Source organism: Tinamus guttatus, unplaced genomic scaffold (genome assembly GCF_059628265.1).
Source record: "Tinamus guttatus ecotype Peru unplaced genomic scaffold, ASM5962826v1 Tinamus_guttatus_pri_ptg000308l, whole genome shotgun sequence".
In the NCBI taxonomy this organism is placed as follows: Eukaryota; Metazoa; Chordata; class Aves; order Tinamiformes; family Tinamidae; genus Tinamus; species Tinamus guttatus.
This window is the reverse complement of record NW_028288842.1, coordinates 434944-456849: the sequence shown is the minus strand read 5'-3', so window position 1 is coordinate 456849 and position 21906 is coordinate 434944. Positions and strand designations below refer to the sequence as shown.

At 44.4% G+C, this 21906-nt stretch overlaps 1 protein-coding gene across 1 annotated transcript in view; it reads right to left on the bottom strand.

Moving 5' to 3' along the window:
* Nucleotides 1–20417, bottom strand: part of ITPR2 (inositol 1,4,5-trisphosphate receptor type 2) — a 237065-nt gene extending 216648 nt beyond the window's left edge. Inside the window, exon 1 of the mRNA XM_088528402.1 lies at nt 20293–20417. Coding sequence (XP_088384528.1) covers nt 20293–20384 — 92 coding nt within the window. The 5' untranslated portion in view covers nt 20385–20417. The remainder of the gene's footprint in view (nt 1–20292) is intronic.
* Nucleotides 20418–21906: the final 1489 nt, after the last annotated feature.

Here is a 21906-nt window from a genome sequence, read left to right as displayed (position 1 = left end):
ATATATTTTTCCTCTCTTACATAGTATGGCTACCAAAACACTCCCCATTTCAAACTTCATTGGCAGAATATCAAATGAAGGAAGGCCCCACTTGATTTCAGAGGCAATCAAATGGTGACAAGTCCTTAGCTAGCAGAAACATGTGCAATTCCACCAAGGTTAGTCAAACAAGGCTATTCGACAGCAGCTAAGAATCTCTCTCTCTCTTTTTTTTTTTTTTAGTAATATTCTTTCCACAGTGAATTTCAGTTGAACTACCCCAGAGATTATTTTCAGTGCAGGGTAATACTACTATCCTGCCGCAGTCGGCCAAAAGGACTTGAACCATCCATGGCTGCAGCCTCCCGTGCTACATTCTGACTCGGAGAACGAATCTGGGCTTTCAGTTGGAGCAAGCACTTTCGCCAAGACATTCTTCTGAAGGCAACGCTTCTTAGGAACGGTGCTGGCTGCCTTTGCTCTCACATGAGAGAGCTCTGTTTAACCGAGCAACAACCACAAAGCTACCCCCAATGCGCAATTCAGCTCCCAGAACCCTAGTGCTGGTTTCAGCATTTGCTTCTGCCTCCAGGGACGACGACTCGGTTTGCAGGAATTCCCTGAAAGAGGTCTCCTCACCCTTTGATATGTGGCCAGCTCTCATTGATGGTAATGAGAATTATGCACACTTATTAAAGGATAAGAGAGCACCTTACATCAACGCGTGCTCTAATTTTCTAAACAAAAGGCTATTTTTTAAAAAACTTTCATTTTGCAATGACAAATGTTTACAAATTTTTGTGACTGGGCCAGGAATTTCTGAGATTCTCTTTGCTATCCTCTTTCTTTTGCATTAAAGAATGAAAGAATACCTTCCAAACAAGAGCCAGGTGTGAAATTACAGCAACTTTATTTACTCGTTTTTTCTGAGCAAAGCAGAGCCAGTTTCCTCCTGGGACAGATCATTTTGGGAGCTCTTCCAGCTACTTCAGAGCTGCTCTCCCAGTAGCTGGGAGCAGTTCTCGGAGCCCTTCGCCACGCCTGCACCCAACCTGTACCTGCTCGCTTGGGAGACTTACGTGAACCAGCACCCAGCAGCAACGTGAGCAGGCAATGCTTGGGAACACTCCTTTCAGGTGGGAGAGGAGTTGGGAAGCGGGCGAGTCAAGAAAGAACAGCCAGAAATGAAATGGCAACACAACAGCTTCCGTGCAGGGCTACAGGCATGCAGCTGAGGGAGGAAACAGGGCTAGCGCGCTGCTGCGCTGCTTGCACGAAGCTTTCCTGACTGGGCTCTTAAAACGGGAAAATACCCTGCCAAGCAGCTTCCACCTGCAAATCGGCTTCAAAACCTTTCTCAAACTGAGGGCCACCGTGCAGCTCGGCACCACTTTGGTTTAAATGCACTGAGGCTGTACCGCTAATAGCAAATGAACGCACCCAAGGGACATTCCCAGGCAGGGAGAACAAGTGACATGGAAAAGGCCGGCGGCAGCAGCCGCCTACACCAGCAGAGTTTCCAGGGTCTCTCCAGCCCTTATTCCTGCACAGGATGTGGAGAGACCATTAGCAGGATCGTGCCAAAATCATGCCAGGAAATCACACAGCTTATAGGCACAGGCAATCACCTCCTAGCAGAGCAGAACGTGAGTACATTCCCATTTATTAGTATGTATATAATAGACATTTTTTGACATGGTCGTATGGTTGAGCTAGCACTTCCACCTGCCCTCTTTGTGCTGAGGGCATTACACTGAGCTGGGGAGCGGGGAGGCATTTTTCTCACCACCCCAGTGCTGGAGCAGTGACTCTGCTGAACACCCAAGAACATTGACTCCCAGCTCTGCTGTCAGTTGTCCAAAAGTTATATCACCCACTAAGGTGTGTCTTAACAACCGGCTTTGTTACAGAGAAATGAATTGGGCCTTTTACTTTAAGGTCCTCCAGTTTAGCAGCATTCTTTTTGGCTGAGCCAGAAGGCTTCAGCTCTCTTCATGCAGTTGCTCCTGACACCATAAGAGAGGAAAAGCGCCTGCATATCGTCATAGCCCCGTAATATCCACAGGATTTAAAGATGCGGATGGCATTTTACCTGGGGCAGCTCCAGGAAGCAGAGCACAGTTCCTCCTCCCGGATCAGTGATTGAAAGCACTGTCATTCTTCAACACAATCCAGCCATACACAATCCACCTGCTCCCTCCTATATCAAAGCATGTATTTCATACATACAGCAAAGACAAATCACCTGGGAAGTCAGGAGCAACTCCTGCTCCAGAAGCCTTTAAAGTCAACGGCAATCACTTGTAGAAGAACTGAGCTGTCACTTTATTCCAATATTGTCTTCTGATACTTGGGATCTTTCCTAACTGTCTTGTTCCTGATGACAAATTAATGTATTTTTAAAATATCAATTTTCATTTAAAGGTAGAAGAGCACATGTTCCTTCCTGTCAATGCTCTGTAGAAAAATGTGGGGGGAAAAAAAAATGTCCTTGTCCTGAAAGCTCAAAAGCCAGCAGATCAAGAGAAAGAATTCACATGTGATTACTTTTTTAGATCTCATGATTTTTCAAACACGTTTCTTTGGTTGCGCGGGATCTGACTCACAATTTTCAGAAACAAACAGGAAACCCTGCAGACATCTCCAAGTATTTCCTCTGCCCCCACCCCCACCCCCACCTTGCTTTTTACCCAGCTCCTGGCCATTTTTCTTACTCCATTTGCCATGCCAGTAATGAGCTGGCATTGCTCTGAACCGCCTCCAGCACGCTAAGCCGTGCACGAGCTTCCCTTCTCCCGCCTGAATCAAAGGGAGAGCTTCCCATCTTCCTTCAGATTTGGATAAATCCCGGCTTCCGAGCCACTCCACCATGCTTCCCTCCATCGCAAGCACGGCAGGAGCCAGTGGCATCAGCGGGGCTGCCTGCACAGCCAGGAAGGGCTCCCTGGGCCCCGCGGGGCTGGCAGCAGCGCGAGCTGTCAGGAGGCCAAGTGCGGCCCGTGAACCTCCCCAGTGTTTCCCGAGCATTAGCAAGCCGCACGAGTCCAAAGAGGATTTGGAACAGGCAAACAGGATGAAAAAGTGTTACAGGGTAATGTACTGGGAAAGCTTTCTACCTCACTCAAGTTTCTTACAGAGCTTCCTTTCATTGTATACACGGAAAAAAAAATCATTTCCCCTTCTGCAGTCAGCATCGCTACCTGCCACAGCGCTGGGCAAGCAGCTGCCCGACTCCGGCCTGGAGCATTAACGGTGACCGGGGAAGGAAAAATAGGACCTGGCCCACAGAAGACCAGGCAACCAAGGGGAAGTGAGGCAAGGTGGAAACACAATGTGCAGTGCAATAAGCAGTCATTATTTTTTTTGCATGACCAGCTCTAGATCAGGATCAAGTGCGATAGGGACCATGGAAGCACACAATAAAAACCTACCCGGTTCCCTTCCTGGAGATATCAGTTCTCTAGGGCTCTTTTTTTTTCCTAAAGTTAAAGAACTTTTAATTAAAAAAAAAAAAAAAAGACTGGAATACATTTCAGTGGTCATTTCCAGGAGAAACTCTTCACACCTGTCAGGATACTTCAGTGCATGACATGTCCTTCATGTTAGCCTAAAGGCCATTACAGGCAAGCCCAGGAGCCTAAGCTGGTTCCCATCGTAGCTCTGAACCATCGCAGCAAGGCTGGATGGTTTCCCTGCAGGAGACCCTGGACAACAGGCATACCAAAGTTCAAACTGAGTTTCAGGTTAAACAAACTCTTTGGTGTACACAACCCCCACTTAAAAAGTGCTGCTAAAGTCAATCTAACATTGTGCAACGATATTCTGCAGAGCAACATTATTCTAACCTTTTCCTTATCACTCCACAAACCTCCTGGTTTGGACTCCTACACATTATCACAAGAAGTTAACCCATTGCCTGGCACACAAAAATTAAAAATTTGTTCATTGCCTTAGCTATAACTCCTTATTCATTCATTCAGACACTCATAGAAAATAATACCCAGCTGTGCGCTGATCAAAAATGAGAATATATTACTCATCAAAAATCAGCAGATTTTTTATCACCTTTATCACCTTTACAGGTTTCATTATATAACCAAAAAGCCAATCAACTATGTGTACAGCACAGCTTTTTTAGGGTTATGCAGTTGCTTCTGCATCTCGCAAAGCAACACATTGTCTGGGACAACCCCATACACTCACATAAACAATCTGTCTGCTATATTTTGATTAACATTTCCTTTTAAGAGCACATCAAGATGCTTCAGCTAGCGCAGCACAAGGTCTGGCCTCCTGCTAGGACACACACACTCATCTCGAGGTCGCTTCCCAACTGCAAACTCAAACAAGCAGAATTCTCCAGTATCTTCTGACCCTCCCTAGAGAAGCCCAACAGCACCAGACTAGGTGATGCCTGACACTTTCTGGAGTGACAAGCCTGAGACAGCCAGAGATCACAGCACTCAAGAGCATGGCTAAGCTGAGCCCATTGTAGGAAAGGGCAGAAGTAAACACCAGGCTAGTTCATTCATCTCACAACCCTTCAGAGTCTGGCTGTCTCCAAGCAACAGTCAACTACCTGAGCACAAATCACCTACTAAATTGTTTAAGTGTCTGAACTCGCATTGCTTGGAGAGAGCTAAGAAGCACTCACACAAACTGCTTTGATGATGAATAATGAGGAGTAGCAAATGATAAAAATAACTTGCAGAGTAAATGTATATCCAAGCCTTAGTGGGTTGAAAAACTGTCCAGCAAATCAAAGACAGGATAACCTCTCACAGCTTACCTATGATTTTTTATGCTATAGTGCCCTAAACAAGACCCCAGAAATAAATTGCTGTCCTGTTCCCATTCAGACATAAAAGATAACAGTTAAACCTAAATGAATAAATTTTTTTTAAAATGCAGCATGTGGAAACAAGGATTTATCCCACCAAACACGCACTATTGCTAACTATTTTGACACCTTCCAAAGCCAGAGAAATCGTTCCTGCTCCTTGCAGCGTCCAGCACACCTGGCTGGTCTGCAGCTTCGTCTTAGCAATTATGGAGGTCAGAAAAGAGCTTGAACCTTTGCTGTTGCTTTTTTCCCTAGTCCTCAGTCTGAAGATGTTTTAGAATGTGTTTTTGTTTATTTTTAACATTCAAGCTTAATTTTTTTTCTAGGAAATGAGCACCCAAAATAGAACTTTGTTTGTATTCAAAGTTCTGTGTTTACAGAAAACTTTGTATCTAATCGCCATCCTGAAACCATAAAAAGGCACCACAGGACTCACACACACCAAAGCTGAGCTTAATTTACTGGCAACTAACCCTGAACAGATGTTATCATCACAGTGGTGGCACACACTTCGAGCTGCTGATTCTCCTCCAACCTCCTCTGGCAATGCGAAATGTCCAGAAAACAACTGACTCTGATGAGCCGAATTACCAATGGGAAGAGGACCCACCAGAGAGCACAAATACCTGCTTTTCTGGGGATTATAGTCTTACTTCCCTTTCAGCTACTCTCTGCTAACAACCATGTCAATGCTACAGCTCTCCACATACTTAAGTGCCTCTGCTGCCCACTGCGATTTTGGCTTCCTGTTGTATCCTATATGGCCACCTTGCTACAACCTGGGCTCTCCCTAAGCCTCCCACCTGCCTAAGGGGAGCTGCCCACCAAACTAGTCACGCAGTGACTAGCCAAACAAGATGAGTGGCATGAGCTGCATGTGCTCATTTCTCTCACCGCAGGCACTAATATGATCCTTCTCCTCCTCAATCCACTCCCCAGTTTCATAAAGTCTGCATGAAATTAATACCTTTAAGCACTCAAGCCCTCTGCCAAATTTGCTGGTAATGCTGGCAATCATTTCAGAGGTCATGAGAGGGAGACAGACAGGCAGAGAGATCCATCCTATTAAACTTCATGTTCCTGGGAAACCGGCTATACATATTTAAGAAGAAGTAAAGGAGATGATTGGCCTGTTGGTGGGCTGTAGATGTGAAGAGCTGCTATCCAGCCAGTACGCATTGCAGTTTTTCCCACTGCCTCTCCTGGGGGAGCTCTGCCTTTACAGAAAAGACCTCGGTCATTTAGAAAGGGGAGCTCATCTGCAGCCTGAGATTCATACTCCTCCATTTACCAAGCTGCTCGAGGAGAATTTGCTGCACAAAGTAAGACTGATTCCCCACTGCTAACAGATGAGCATTTGTTATCTCCTGTTTCGCTTGTGCAGGCCCCCCAGTAGCCAATTTTTCCCTTCAACAGCCTCCCACCAGCCACACAAATTTCCAGCACCTTGGCACAAAGCCAGAGCAGTGTCAGCGGTGCGAGAGACTGTCCGAACAGCAGCACAAACTGCTCTTTCAGAGCCCGGGAGCTGAATAAGCGGGACAAAATGAACTTCCTGTTCTTCCACAGCTGACATGGGAGATTAAATGCTGCGCAGGAGGGACCACAGAAAGCTACCTCAGGCTGCACAGTTCCAAGAGCATGCCCAAGGATCAGACATAAAGAGCCACCAGGACACTTTACTGAATGCATAGAAAAACCTTCCTCACTCTTGAATAATCTGCCCCATTTATCTCGTTTTACAGGGAGAAACTCCAGAGTTCCTAGAAGATATTCAAGGTACAGCTTACTAAACAGTTGATCCATGTTGCCTCCGACTGGCAAAGCCAGGAGAAAATAGCGTGCCTGTTTATTGATAGAAATAGTCATCACCTCTGCCCAAATGTTAGAAAACAAGCACTCAGATCTGATCCCTCCAATTCCCACCCCACAGTAACATCCTGTTCTTGAGCAAAGCACAGCCACAAAGCACAATTTCCAAAGCTCCCTCCACAGGTAACATCACCCACCAAGAGCTCATGGACGAGGAGCAGAGACCACTCCAGGTACTTTAAGATATAAGGATAAGATAAAGATAATAAAGTACTTTAAAACATTTCATGATGCAGGCAAATCTTGGATTACGATAGCTTCAGTGCTCTTGCAGGATTAACATGGCTGGAGAGAAGAGGGGCCGAGGTACTGTCCATCCTCATTTGCCAAAGAGACAAAATGCCCCTAGCTCTTGTACAACCCTCACTAAACTTGGAGAATCAATGAACAGCATTTGCCAAAAAACGTTTGTCTTTCATTCCAGCTTTCTGGAAACTTTTCTTCTTTCCTCTGAACATGACCCTGGGCGTTCTAGTCCATGTGCAAGATAAGCATTAATACACACTGCATCTCAACTACACACAAAAGTGAAGCACAATATGCAACCAGGACCGAATTCCTCACAGTTCATGATGTCTCACTTGCAGGCAGTCAATCCCTGGCCTCCGTATGCTTTCCTGGACGGATATATCCAAAAGATATTTGCATTTCCAACCAGACACCAATTAATTTTTCCATTCTTGTGTTCACTATTTTGCACAACCCAAATCGCTCCAAAAATGATTTATTGTAGGAAGATTTTCTTTATTTTTAAACAAAGTAACTTCTGGAATATAATTTAATTCTCTCAACCACTACCATTCTAAATAAGCCCTCAAAAAGAATGGAATATATTGCCTTCATTTTCTTGATTCTACAAAATAAGCCACTTGAAGATAGGTCCATAATTACCTTTCTGCCATGCCCATCAGCCCGTGGGCACGCTGAGATAGTGCATGTTTTATATTAGCCTACGGTCTACTTACTGAAACTCCTTGCATTTCAAATTTAAGTAGATTATCCTAGATTCTAAATTTCTAAAAAACATTCAGCAAAGTCCCTGCCATTTCCAGCACCCTTTGGTACCTAAATTTGCAAGCTTCAGGCCAGTTTATAAAATAAATCTTGACTGCATCAACAGTCTTTAGCAGTTCTTCTCCGGCTGAAAACCTAAGCACTTCAGCAACACACTCCCCTGATGCCCCCACAGATACTGCTGCACGGGGGCTCTCTCAGTCTTATCTATAGTGCAAGCATCACATTTCCTGCACCATTTTCCACATCCTGCTTACTCTTCACCAAATTATTCTTTATTTCAAATCACCTATGGCTTTTGCAGCCCCTCTAATCCAGCAGTTTCAAAGCCCTGATACAATTTCTGAACTAATACAACCAGACAATACCAGTACTGAGAATCAATTTCTGCCACCTCCCATAATCTATCTCACTTCTGAACTCCAAGCCTGCCCAATGTGACCAGAAAACTTTTATCTTGTCTTTCCCAGGGAACACTATACTTTGAGAAAATTTCAAGACCCAATAATTTCCCAAATCCTCTCCCTGGAAAACTTTTAGCTGCTCTGAAACCCCAAACTCATTCTCCAAGCGAGTGATCCAGGAGTTGTTGCATCTCTGCCAGCTATTGGAAGGAAGATACAGTAATCACTTATTGAGCAGAGCCATTCCTTGGAATAAAAAGCCCTTTGATCTCCTGCCTAAGGCAACGACTGCAGCTAGCCTCCAAAGAGATCCTCTGGATTAGGCATCAAGGTCACCGCGCTGCTCCCAGACCTGCGAATGACTCTGAAAGCACAGCCCTATTAATTCCTACAACCACAGGGCAAGTTGCCCTTAAAATGCCTCTGCATAGTCTGTGCTGATACTTTTTCCTCAGATAAATAATGAGGAGAATCTGTCAAGTTTCAAGCAACAACAAGAGTTCTCTTCAGGCAGTCCAAAATTTTTGCCACTTTTCACCACCTTCTCAAGTCCCCTTTATGTTCTTCTACCCATGTTTCCACACAGAGATAACCGATGACTACAGTAATCAGAAGTGATCAGAAAGATCACTCCTATGTTCTGCCCGTCTTTGCTGAGGCTCAGACACAAAGTATCTAAAGCTTGTTTCATCTTTACTTTGCAGAAAACAAGACCAGGACCACAGTAATCATATATTTAACCATCCCACTGACCCGCACTGCTGTTCAAGAGTAGGTGGGTTGCCAACTCATCTCCCAGATTTGCTCAGACAGATTTCAACTTCTACCCCATGAAAGGCTGCAGTTTCATCTGAAAAGTCATCACTCAAAGTGTTCACTAGGAAACCTCCCCAGCTATTCCTTTTTATTCCTTCTGCTGAGCAACCAGCTCTTACTTGCTCACAAATTTCTACCTTGGAAGCTGGATCCAATTCATGATACCAGGTTATCATTTACTAGCATGTGATTATGTCAGTTCTGGAGACCTAAAGGTCATTTCCACTGTAAGGAAAAATCTGTGAGAGTGCCAGGTATTTTTCTGACCATGCTCATTACCATTTACTCTGAAAGAATTTAGAAATTCCTGTTTTCCTGAACACAGGAGAAATCAAGCAACAGGAGCTTCTTTGATTACTTTTCAAAGAGAACAGTGCTCAAAAACACTCTTTCATTTTTATTTTTCTAGAGCCTAAGTAGCTGGTTTTCTCTGCCTATGATTGTGTTTTTATTCTACACTGTTTGTCTCTCTGCAGTTTCTTTGGTGCCTATACATGTTTCCCGTCAATGCTGAATTTCTTTATAAGAAGCTTCCTGGGTCACACGGTTCAGCTTTTATTTAGGCTTTACCAAGTATATGTGCTTTAGGGGCTGACTTAAGCTATCTTGTTCCAGAAAGGAGGAGGATTTTATCACTTACCTCCATTATAAATGAAGAACAGTAATTACACTTTACAGTTTTAATGAGGTTCCACCCAACATATGAGCATGACAATGTCAGCGAGGTAGAACTCTTCTCAGCGCACATTTTTCTCTTGTAACGATAAAGCTTATTTTGCATTTTTAGATATGTACTTTAAAACACGTTTGAGACTTAGAAACTTTAATGAACTAATGAGAATGCCCCACAGACTCAGGAGTTTGACAGCATTAGTCTAATGTGCAATATGGCAACAAATGAGGTCTCATAACTTTACATGTAATGGATTTACTACATCCTAGCTATTACACTGGAAAAAAAAAAGAGAGAAAAGAGAAAAAAGAATATAAAGCAATTGGCATTCCCTGGCAGAAAAACCTGCTCAACTACAAAAGTTAATGCAGATGAAACTTTTTGCCTGCCAGGTCCTCACCTTGTTTTGTTTTTGAAAAAGAAGTCACTACTAACAAAAACTGAACAGGCCTCTAACCCAAACCTCACAGCTCTCCAGTGTGTCCAGTGTGTAAGGCCCTCTTTAAAAAGCCAGTTGCCAAATCAATTTCACAAGCAAATCCTGATTTATCTATTACTAATTCTGAAGGTCTGGCCAGGAAAGCAGAAATTTTAACTCGGAGGCTCTTCAAGAGTTAAAATGAAAAATTCACTCAGGTCAGATATGCTTAAGAGTGAGAGTAGCAGAACAGGGATGCCTCAACCAGCTAAAACTACAGTAGAAGCTATATTGGTAGCATATAACCTAAGTCGGAAATTGCCCAAGATGTCAAAGTTAACACTACTAATAGGCAGTTAAACTTTCCCACTCAGCATAGTTTGTTTTTAATGAAGAGGAATGCTTATTGATGCATTTCCACATTTTTCACTTTTCCTATCTGTAGAAAGATCTGCTCCTAAGTTTTTTTCCAAAACTGATACTTGGTTTTCCTGCCAATACACCAATTCTATTTTCCTCTTCTTTACTTAATACAAGAAAAAAATATTAATTACCTTCAGAAGGTAACCAAGACTATTTTACCAAAGCACTCTATTAGTCACCTGGAATAATTAGAGAGAGCCTCAGAAATTTGAGTGCAACTAAAAAGGTCATGCTAAAAGCACTACTTCTACACTCATATATCATTTTTGGGCCGCCAAACCCTGATGTTGTGATGTAGTTAGTAGAACAAGTTTACAAACAAACTCGGGATATTTTCCATTTGTGATCATTTCTGGTCCCAAGCTTTTCTCCATGCCCATAGGGGACAGCAAGTTTTTCTTAAATGGAAGCTGCAGATATCCAAAATTCAGAAAACCCTGGGAGACTCTGAATAATGAATGTCATGTCTTACAAGGCTTAGGACAAAACTGTGGTGGTCACATTCAATATAACTGCCCTCTATGGCTGCCTAGTAAAATGTTCCAGATCACAATACTCCATTGTACAATTATACAAATTTTCATAGGCATCTGGAAGCAGATACACGCAGGGGCCTGGCAAAACCCCCACATCAAAGCCACACTACGGAGGCAGCAAAGTGCCAGGGAGCCTCACTTAGCCTAGCTCAGTGCTTCAAACAATAAACTAGACACATCCACACAGGGCAAAATATATATATATATGTGTATGTGTGATATATATATCTATATATGCCAGGGGGCATGCAAGCTGAAAAAAGTTGGGCTTAAACTGTGAGTTTAAGCAGTTGTTTTCCTTTCCTGCAACTACACGGGCAGGGCTCCCCCTGGAACATTCATTAACTCGCATTTGTCTAATGCAGAGTGGGAGGGAGAAAACACTGTTTGAAACTCAAACAAGCCTCTAAAAGAAAATCAAGATAAGAAGCCCAAGCTTTATATCATAACAAGTTTCTATATTTTGTGATGCAAATAGAACACTCGCATTTCAGAGGGGATTGTTTTTGTTTTGTTTTGTTTTTTAAATGAGATGATAGATTTTTATCTGCAGAGGTCAAAGAACAAGAAGTTGATTACTGTTTTGATATGTGTTCTTTGTATAGGGCAGAGCAGCAATAAGCTCAATTTAAATTGTCAGACAATACCAACCACGCTTGGACATGTTCTTCTAGTCTTCTTTTGCCAAATATTTTCACATAAATTCCAACCACATGAGCCTTTTGTCATGTGGTAGTGCTCAACCTAAGGGACACGTCATATGAACCTATCAAAATTATACAGGAGTAGCATATTTCATTATTTCATTAGTATTTCACTACTAAGCTGTTACAGAAGCACTGGACATCATATGTGCATAGCAAATTAGTGAAATAGCACAAAGGATAATATGGGACGGCATCCATAGAAACTGGATCACGCTATTACATAGAATTGAGCAAGGTAGCATAGGCAACCTTAAAAAACATTGATTCTTGCTTTCTGAGGAATTTTGTACTTCAGCTCTTTTCTTAGGGAAGGCAATATATTTTCCTAAACACCAAAACCCACAACAAAACGGAATAAATCAAATATTGCACTGCTTGGGATCATACTAGCCTCATCACCATGTTGGCTCTCCAGGCACATAGCACAGGTCTCCACCACTTGCAATACCACACGCCGCCTTCCTCCATGTGCAGTCATTTGAAAAAGACAGACAATTTGTCAGTCACCTTCGTAGCTATTTTCTGAGAGCAGGGGACTGCAGAGATCTCAGCAATGCCCATGCTCTTCTGTTCCTGTTCAGTCCCACTTCCCTTCCAGTACATGCTGCCTCTCAGACTATGTCCATCAGCTCTCACTAATGCCAGACATCTTCTCACTGATGCCAAACATCTCTCTGCATGCACAGACAGACCAGCTCTTGGATCCTTCTTGCTCTTCTGACTTCTCTGCTACCTCACGCTCAACACAGCCCTCTGCTCCTACCTTCTCATCCTTACCCAAGGGCCAGAAGGGGGGCACTGAGAGCAGAGGGGAGACCATGTTTTCTTTTCTGCAGTCTAGCATCCTACTGGTCTCTTATCAGTTATGCAATTTGTAAAATATGCCCACAGAAGTCTATGCCTATATACAAGTCATGTTAAATCATGAGGTGAGCCTGGGTACAAAACCATCACTCCGGGAGCTCCAGAAGGGGCCTGGGTCTCAGACAAGCCACAAGACAGCCCAGCAGCCCTTGCACAGACATCACACAGTACTTTCCTACAATGTCACCTCTTGTTTTAGTTTTAAGCTGTCTTCATATTTCAAGCGAACTCAGGTAGCAAAAGTTCTTTTCTTTTTCCCCCAGAGACAGGAAACGCAACGAAGCAGCAGGGCAAACAGAGTGTTTCTGTGCCCCCCAACAAGGGAAGCTGGAAACCCTGGAAACCATTATGCATTTCCCACTGTCAGCCTTGGGGCTCACCGTGCCAAGCGCCAGCGCGGAAGAGAAGTTGCCTCTACCAGGTAATATTCACCACTCTGGCAGAAGGCAGGCACCGAGATGACAAAACACAGTTTCGAGCAAAGCCTATACAGCGACAGGGCTCTAAATGGGAATTTTCATCAACTCACAGCTGTTAAAACTGGGGCAGAGAATGCAAACCCCTTTATGCTGGAGAAGTGGGTTTCAAGACTGTGCTGCAACTTTTGAAGTGTCTCAACACGCTGCTGCGAGGTGTTCGAAACACACACACATAAACGCAGGTAGCCAATGTACTTTTGCCTATTCTGTGCTTAGAAATGTTCAAATCATTTTCTCTGAACCTCCCTACACAAGCACGTCCAGTCTCAGGCCCCTGCCGCCAGCCCAAGGAGTCAAGGTTTCACATCATCATAAATGGCTCAAAACAGGATCTGTGACAAGAAGTGTCTAGACACGTATGCATGAGCAGAACCACTTATTTCAATAATGAGATGGAATCCAATTTATAAAAACCATAAACAAAGGTCTCAAAGAATCAGTCATAAGAATTTTTATTTATTACCTTAATATATTAAAATATTCCTCTCTGAATAAGTGATAAAAATGTAGCACAAACCAAGAAAAAAGTAGCATGCTGAATTACTATTATCCGTTCTGCTTCATTTTTTTCTGAAAGCATCCCTATGTAAGCATATTCAGCTTACACCTGAATGTCACTTGAACATTTTTCTTTCACAGGAAAAGTAACAAGCCTTTAACAAGCAAGCAAAAAGCAGACTTCCACTAGCATTAGACACTCAGGCAGAGGAGACAGCTTGGTGCTATTTCACAACAGTCTGACACTTTAGTCAAGCAAGAGCAATTTGCACAGTTAACAGCAAAGGGTAATGGGTTTTGAGCACCTCAAGGTTCAGTGAAGTGCAGCATTGTCACTAACCAGAGGCTCACACGCAGCTTATACTGGAGTGTTCCAAGCTACAGAAATCAAAGCTTGATTTGATTTTTTTTCCATGGCACTTTTTGAAAATTTAGGGCAACCTTGATTCAAAATGAGTCAGAGAACTGGACAGAGTAAAGACTGTTCTGTCAATCCCTCATTATGTAAAAAGAAGTTACATATGACTGAAAGTCACGCACATTAAACAGTCTCCACTCTCTTTCCTCGCTGCTTCCCACATTATCCATAACTCAATGGAGAATTACTGAAGTTACAATTGCCTTACTACTTGTCTTAATTCAAAAGTCAAGTCTGCTCCTATTTCCATCACTTAGATGCAAATTCACTTTTATATCACATCAATTGGGTCTTTGGCTAGCCCCAATTTTCTGTCTTCTTTCTTTGATAATGCATTCTTTGAACCAAAGAGATTATTTCAGTGCACAGTTTCAGTGCAATATTAACTGCAATATTGCAAGTCTAATCCTATATCCCTCCATGCTCAACCTGTATTCAGTGTGCAAGTAAATTTTCTGAAACGAAACCCCCACCTCTGGGGCTCATTACTTGCTGCATTCCCACAAAGATGCCTCATGGAAAGCTCTGTTGCGTTCCTTATCTAACGATGGCACCACCACTGGAATATTTGAGACGAGCATCAAAACACGCTCATTATGACCAGCAAATGGGAGCAATGGCTAACTGCTAATAGGAATGAGTAATTATAGAGGATATAGGCTTTGATATATGCATTGAATTTTGAGGCCTGCAAGATACAGACATATTTAAATGCCTACATCTTTGCTTATGTGGCATTTATTGCAGGATCAATGAAGGTATCCAATAAGGCATATAATAGCATTTATGCTTCAGAAAGCTATTCACATATGGGTGAAATTCTGCCCACAGTTACATGAGTACAAATTCAAAGCAGTCGCAGAATTTGGATCTGTGGCTTCGCATTTCGAAGACTATACAGAGAACACATTTCTGAAAACACTGAGCCTCCATAGCAGAAAAAAAAATCTTCAGAAACACACAACCAAACCAGCAAATGTCACTGGCACTGTCAGGCAGGAAGATAAAGGACTTAGGTAATGAAACACACAAGTATTTTTTTCCCACAGCAGAGCTGAAGTTCATCTTCCTTCTCTGCTTCTGCATGTACCAGAATCAAATTAAGGGCAATTTTAACCTACGCAGGGAAAGGGCAGCTCTCTTTCTTCAGACTTTTCATTCTTTCCTGGAAAATTGCATTTTGTCATCAGACAAAAGAAAGATAAGTTTGCTATTAATTAAATGACGTATACGCTATTCCTTAACCATAGCTCATGTTTTCAGGCAGTATAAAAGAAGGGTAAAGAAGAGAAGGCACTGATGAAAATACTACACTGGTATACTGTAAGCATTAGCAGTCACTACATCTTTTTTCTCAGTACCCTTGCTTACACCACCAAGAAGGCAGGTTTCACCTTGCACAGTCTTTGCACGTTTTGATTTACACCATTCCATGAACGCTGGCAACTCAGTCTTGTGTCTTCATCAAGACTGACTCAGTCTGTGTGTGAGGTCCAAGCTCATAAAGACAACCAATGAGCAGCAGCACAGATAGGGAGCCTGAGCAAAACTGGCCAACTCGCTTCAAATCATAGAATCATGGAATCATTATGGTTGGATCTTCAAGATCATCGAGTCCAACCGTAAACTCATCACCACCCTGCCTGCTAAACCATGTCCCTAAGTGCCTCATCTACACATTTCTTCAACACTGCCAGGGACGGTGACTCCACCACTTCCCTGGGCAGCCTATTCCAAAGCTTGACTACTCTTTCCATGTAGAAATTCTTCCTAATGTCTAACCTGAAGCTCCCCTAGGCAGAAAGCCATGGCAAGCACTCCCACAAACTTAAGTTGTACAAGACAAACCAGCATTAAACTCAAGGCAATGGGTATGAATATTCTACAAGACGTTTTTGCTGCTCCATAGGAATAAGTGTCGGCACCCTCAGCGCCCACAGTCACACAGTACCCACCATGCCCCTCCTGCCGCATGCTCCATTAACTTTGTTCCATGAGGTCTGTGGCTACTATGGCACAGCGGCACGTTGATGGAGGTGAGACAGGAATGCAGCCGCTGAGGGTGACTAACAGCTCCAGTGTCAAACTTTCCAACAGCTGATGCTAGCAATTAGTGAAAGTTTTTTTCCCCACATCCCCACCAAGTAATTTTTTTTCCCTCATTGCACCAACAAGTGGTTAACAGCAGCTCTAATTCATTGCCAATGCTTACGGCCAAAATATCAGGAAAAGTGCTCTCATGGTTCCGATAGATAGTACAATACTGGGATTTCTTGCCTGGTGCTGCCACGTTACCTGTGTAGTGTAAAGCCTCAAACTGCATTGACACTGAGAATTCAAAAAGGGAAAAAAATATATATTTTGTTTTTCATTTAAATTATAATTTTGCTCAAAAAAAGTACTCTATTGCTGTGTTAACATAAAATAATGGTTTTATTCTTTATTATAAGACATGTATTGAATCCAAAGCAAAAATGCAAATATCAAATAGAATACAAACAAAGTTCAAACGAAGTGAACTCTGAAAAATCTTTGTGAGGGCAACATAGTTTAATAATCTAGAACAAAACATATTTTGAAAATGCAGAAAATTATCCATGGGTGGAAATTCCTTTTCCCAAACATCTCTACTAAGCTGCAAGACTATTAGTTTACATATTCAAAAAAAGAGAACACTTATTAATATGAAAAATGAAAACAAAATAAAGTTGTCAAACCCTTGGGATCAGAAAAAAAAAATGTGATACACATCATCAGCACCTCAGCAGAATCCAAATCCAGGCAGACTGCGGAGTCGGGTTTGCCTCAGCTCTGCATGGCAGATTCCTGGAAACCTGCAGTAGGCAATAAAAATGCTAAATCCCAAACTGTCTCCTTTAAAATTACTCATTGGCCTTTGGGAGCCAGAGCCGGGAACACCCTCGACAAGGCGAGTGCTTATGCCCTTTCTTTCAAGCGCCAAGTACTTGTGCTCTCTTTTAGCCTATGGATACAAGGGGAAGAATGAGCAGTGCTGGCCTGCGCACCCCTGCCTCCCTGCAGCAGCTCGCATGCTAACCCTCAATGCGGAAGAGAGGCTCAGTTTCCTCTTCTCACCAACAGGGATCAAATCTGAAAGCAGAGCTGAGTGTGCTTCTCATCCCACATCTGCTTAGACTAAATATAAAAATAGTTCTCAGAGGAGGACAGGAAGGCAGGTTCCTTCCACCTCGCAGATGTGCCTCAACCTCAGGGTCCCCACTGTCAGAATCCCTCTGCTCCAGCAAACCTTGAGCATTTTGGGTAGAGGGAGGTGTGGAGAGGTGCTACTGCCTCCAGCACAATCTCTGTGCATGCCCCCTGGATGTGGGACAGGAGTACAGATATGGACCATCCATTCAGAAGAAAAGCTCAGTCTGGACCCCCCATCTCCTGAAGTTCTCTATGCCACTCGGTACTGCACACCAAGAAGATTTCCACACTCTCCTGCTGGCAGGTACTAAGTAGATCCTACACTTGACCACAATAGCTCAACTTCCTCCTGCTTTTAAGATTCCCGGGGAAACTGAGAATGTGAAAATTGCTGCCTTAGCAAGTAAGCAAAAATATTCAATACACGCAAACCCCAAGCTTTGCCTAGAGATTTCCTCCTCAAAACCAATTTGTTAAGCTCATCCGACTCTTTTAGGAGTTAGTTCTGCTTACACGATGGACCTCCCCACTTGGAGAGTGCTGCACATTTCTTTTTGATCTTATTTATAGCATGGCCTCACTCGTGTTTTGTTTAAGAAACAATTAGCCTTTGACAGCTTAAAATAAACACAACTCTCTCCCTGCTTCAGAGTCACTAGACTCGAGCTTCATTCAAAGTTCTTGCGTTAGACTGCACTAGACTATCTGATGGACTTAGTAGCAAACTCAGGAGTGACAGGACAATTTATTATCCTCTCCGGGCACCTACCAGAACAGCACTCTGAGCAACAGAGGAAAAAGGAACAGAACAAAGAGCTGCATCAGCCAAATCAAGCAAGTGAGCCATCATTCCAGCACTTACTGCACTTGTTCCTCAGAAACAAGAGGCATCTCTGGAAGACAGGATGCCACTTGCTCTGAAGAGGGGATCTGCATGGAGGCAGGAGACAGAGTTCGTGAAGCGTCACACACCGAATGCTCAGCGGGACAAGCATCTCCTCTGAGCATACTGCCCCACAGCAGCAATCACTATGATTGGCACAGATAACATGACCCAGCAGCACAACTTTCTGTCCAAACTCTTGTGCCACTAGCAGAGAGGTCAGCACTGCCACTGAGCAGACATGGGAGTTTTCCCCTGGTGACTTCACACTTCCTTCAAGGCCTTCAGCTTCTCAGCTGCAGCCTTCTGCCTCTGCCATGCCTGGGAGCTGGGCACAAAAAAGGTGTCCTGAAGAGCTAACCGAGCTACGTTACCGCTCCTGAACTCCCGTCCTGCTGCTGAGGAGGAGACATAAAAGTCTCATCTGAAGCCAGGTAGTGCCTTCTTCAGCACACAGAGTACAACAATTCTGCGCTCTTCAACACAGAATAAAAAGGAGGGAGCCAGAGAGGCTCCTCCTGAGGAAGGAAGCACCAACAGAGGCCCATGGATGGAAGGGGGACATACTGTGACATTGGACCAGTGACACGTGCCAAGCAACACAGAGCCACGACACGGCACACATGTCACAGTCGCAGCACAGACGTCCAGAACTGCATGCAAGCAGGTGCCCTCTGGAAGGCACCTTCCAGAAAGGTACTTATAAGGCATGGCAAATTAAGCTTTCCCCAGATTGCCAGATGACAGAACACAAAAACAAAACCAAGCAACTCAATAACTGACAATGCCAACACAGAAGAAGCACATGAGTTGCAAGAACAAGAAACAACACCCAACAGCTAACAGTTGCAGAGTTGCAGAAAACAGGTTTTCAGATAGGATTTTAAATGACAGGCGTCAGCAGAACAAAAGGAGATGTTAGACAAAACACAAGAGTCACAAATAGAAAAGGCACAGAGTTTACAAATAGAGGAACAGGCCACGGAAATATGCTTGTAAACATACAAAATGAGAGAACAACAAGCATAGGAAGTAATAATAAAATATTAAAAAAATGAGAGACCTTGCACAGCAGCTTTTTCCCGTGTCTACCACTCAAAGTGACGCAGACACTCGAGAGGACACTCACTGTTAAAGTTTAGCACTCTCCTTACTTCATCCTTCCACCCATGGAAGGGTCCTCAGGACACAGCCAGCCTAACATGATGCACAAGAGCAGCATCCAAGCAATAGAAATGTTAGTTAGCAGAGGGTCAAAACACAGCTTTAGCAAAGAATATACCTGCTAGACTTTTATTCTCACAGTAGGGCTCACATTTCAGTGACAAACCACACTGATGCTCAGCTAGAGCCTAAGCGGCTCTGTCAACTGAAGCACTAGGATTCATGTGGCCTGGGAGAGGTTTCCAGCGACACACACGCTTAGGGACATGCTTGCTTTGGACAGGTCACAAAATCCCAGAAACTACTGCAGCGCTCTCGCTACCATCCATCAGAAGCGACCACTGCACCCTTGGGAAATGTCACTACCACCACACTACGGGGACAGCTTTAAGAAAGATGTCAGTGCATATACCCCTCCTGGCATTCCCTATGGGCTGCAGCTGGGGATTCCTGAAAGGTGATTTCAAGTGCCTGAGGTTAAAAAAAAAACCCTCACGTATGCAAAAGTAGCTCAGTGTAGTAGCCACAGTTAAGCTCCATCTTTCCATTCTGCAAAGAAGGAAAATAAATCAATTAAGAGCTCATAGAAAGGAGGAAAAAGAAAAAAAAAAAGGCACACCCTTCCGTGTGAAATTAAATATATCTAATCCTTGACAATCACAGATAAGGCTTGAGAATTAAAAGGGATGTACGTTGACGAGTGAGACAGTGAAGTTTTCTCTTTTTTTCTCTGACAAAAAAATCTCAAACATACGCTAAAACAAAAATAGCATTAGAATATAGAGATAAATGCACAAACTCGGCAGCTGCGGTTCGAAGCAGCCAGCACCTCCGCGCACCCGGGCAGCGCCGGGGACAGGGACGGAGCCGCCGCCGCCACGGGCGGCCCCGCTCCGCGCTGCTCTCGGGCCGCGCGGACCCCGCTCCCCCCGCACCAGGCAACTTTTAATTTATTTTTTATCCTATTCACTATTATTTTCCCTCCCCTGTCTTTCGAATCACTTCCTACTTCGCTCTCCCCCGCCGCGGCCGCTGCCGCTTCCTGTGCTGCCCGGGTGGCCGCCCCGGCCCCGTTCCCCGAGCTCCGCTCCGACCCGGTCCGGTCCGGTCCGGTCCGGTCCGGTCCTTACCCCAAGGTGCTGATGAATCCGTTGACCGAGCCCTCCGCGTACAGGGACACGATGTCCCCGATATACAGAAAGCTGGACATTTTCTCAGACATTTTGGCTCATTTTTTTTCTCTCTCTCTTTCTTTTTAGTTAATTTTCACACTTCCCCCCCTCCAAAATTAAAAAATATATATTATATATAAAATAATGAAATAAAACAAAGACCGCGGAGGACGGGAACACCCGAGCGAGACGGGCCCGAGCGCAGCGCGGACATGAGCGGCGCGGCGGCGCCGCTGCCCTCCGCGGAGCGCCACGGCTCTCCGCGCCGCCTCCTCCTCCTCCTCCTCCTCCCCGGCCACGTCCCTCCTCCTCCTCCTCCTCCTTCTCCTTCTCCTCCTCCTCCTCGCCCGCCCTCCTGCCTCGCAGCCCTCTCCGCGCCTCCCCCCCCACCCGGCCATAGCGCTGCCCGTCCTCGTCTTGGCGACCGTTGGCAACCGTTGGCGACCGTTGGCGACCGTTGACGGCGTCGCGCCCCGCCCCCCGCGGCTCCCTCCCGCGCCCTTCGCTTGGCTTCCCTCTGGGATCCCTTAACTACCCCATCGGGGATCACGCAAGGGGCCAGGGGAGCTAGGCGTAAGGGATGGCCTCGCGTGACGCCACGCTTGGTCTCAGCGTCAGCTCCCGCCGTCATCGTCCTCCGCTTCAGGACACACAAACTTTAGGAAGGAAAGTCGGTCTGCCAGCAACAAGTCTGCCTCACTCCCTTGCCTCCCTTCCTTCCCAAGGGGTATTCCCGCCACAAGGATTTCCATTGGAAAAGTGCCACCGCTTTAACCTGCAGGCTCCAAAAACAGCCCGCAAAACTCCCTTAGCTGTGCTGAAATCCAGCTGTAGTACTGGGTGCCCTGTGTATTTTTTTCCAAAAAGGGATTGTTGAAAAGAAAAGAAAAAAGAAAAGAAAAGAAAAAAGAAAAAGTAACAAGATTCAAACAGATCTAACAGCAGGAGCAAATACTAACTCTCGAGCACTAAGAGTATAAATCTGGTTGCAGGAGCATGCAAACAGATGGAAATGAGCAATAAGCGACAGGTTTCAAGCTCCTATTTAATTTCCCACATCCCTCGATTCCAGCCTTCTCTCCCTTTTTCCTAAACATAATAAACTCTTGACATCAGAAATGCTGAGTTCTTCAAGTCAAGTAGTAAACAATTTTATCAGGTAGCACGCAAAGAAAACTGTTATGTTGTCCTGGAGTTTCCCCTTTCGCTTTTGTGTGCCAAATATCCTGGATTGCTCCCCTCTTTCCAAATCCAAGAGCTGATGACAATGCCAGGCTGAGAGGTGAATGGGTTGAACAGTAGGTGACACGAAGCTGAGAAGAACAAAGGTGACAGTGGAAGGAAACAGAGGTACATAAATCCTGGCGAGGCCTGACGGAGAAGACAGGGGTGCCAGAACAACATAGCTCTTATTCTGGAAACAGCCCCTGAAGAGGGAAACTCGGGTTTTGAACAGCCCATGTTTCACATATTAAACCCCTAACTTGAACTACACTAAAATGTCTCGTAATTAGATATGGAAAATCAGAGCAGTGCAACTCGCTAATGAAGAGGAGAAACTAAGGCTCCCAG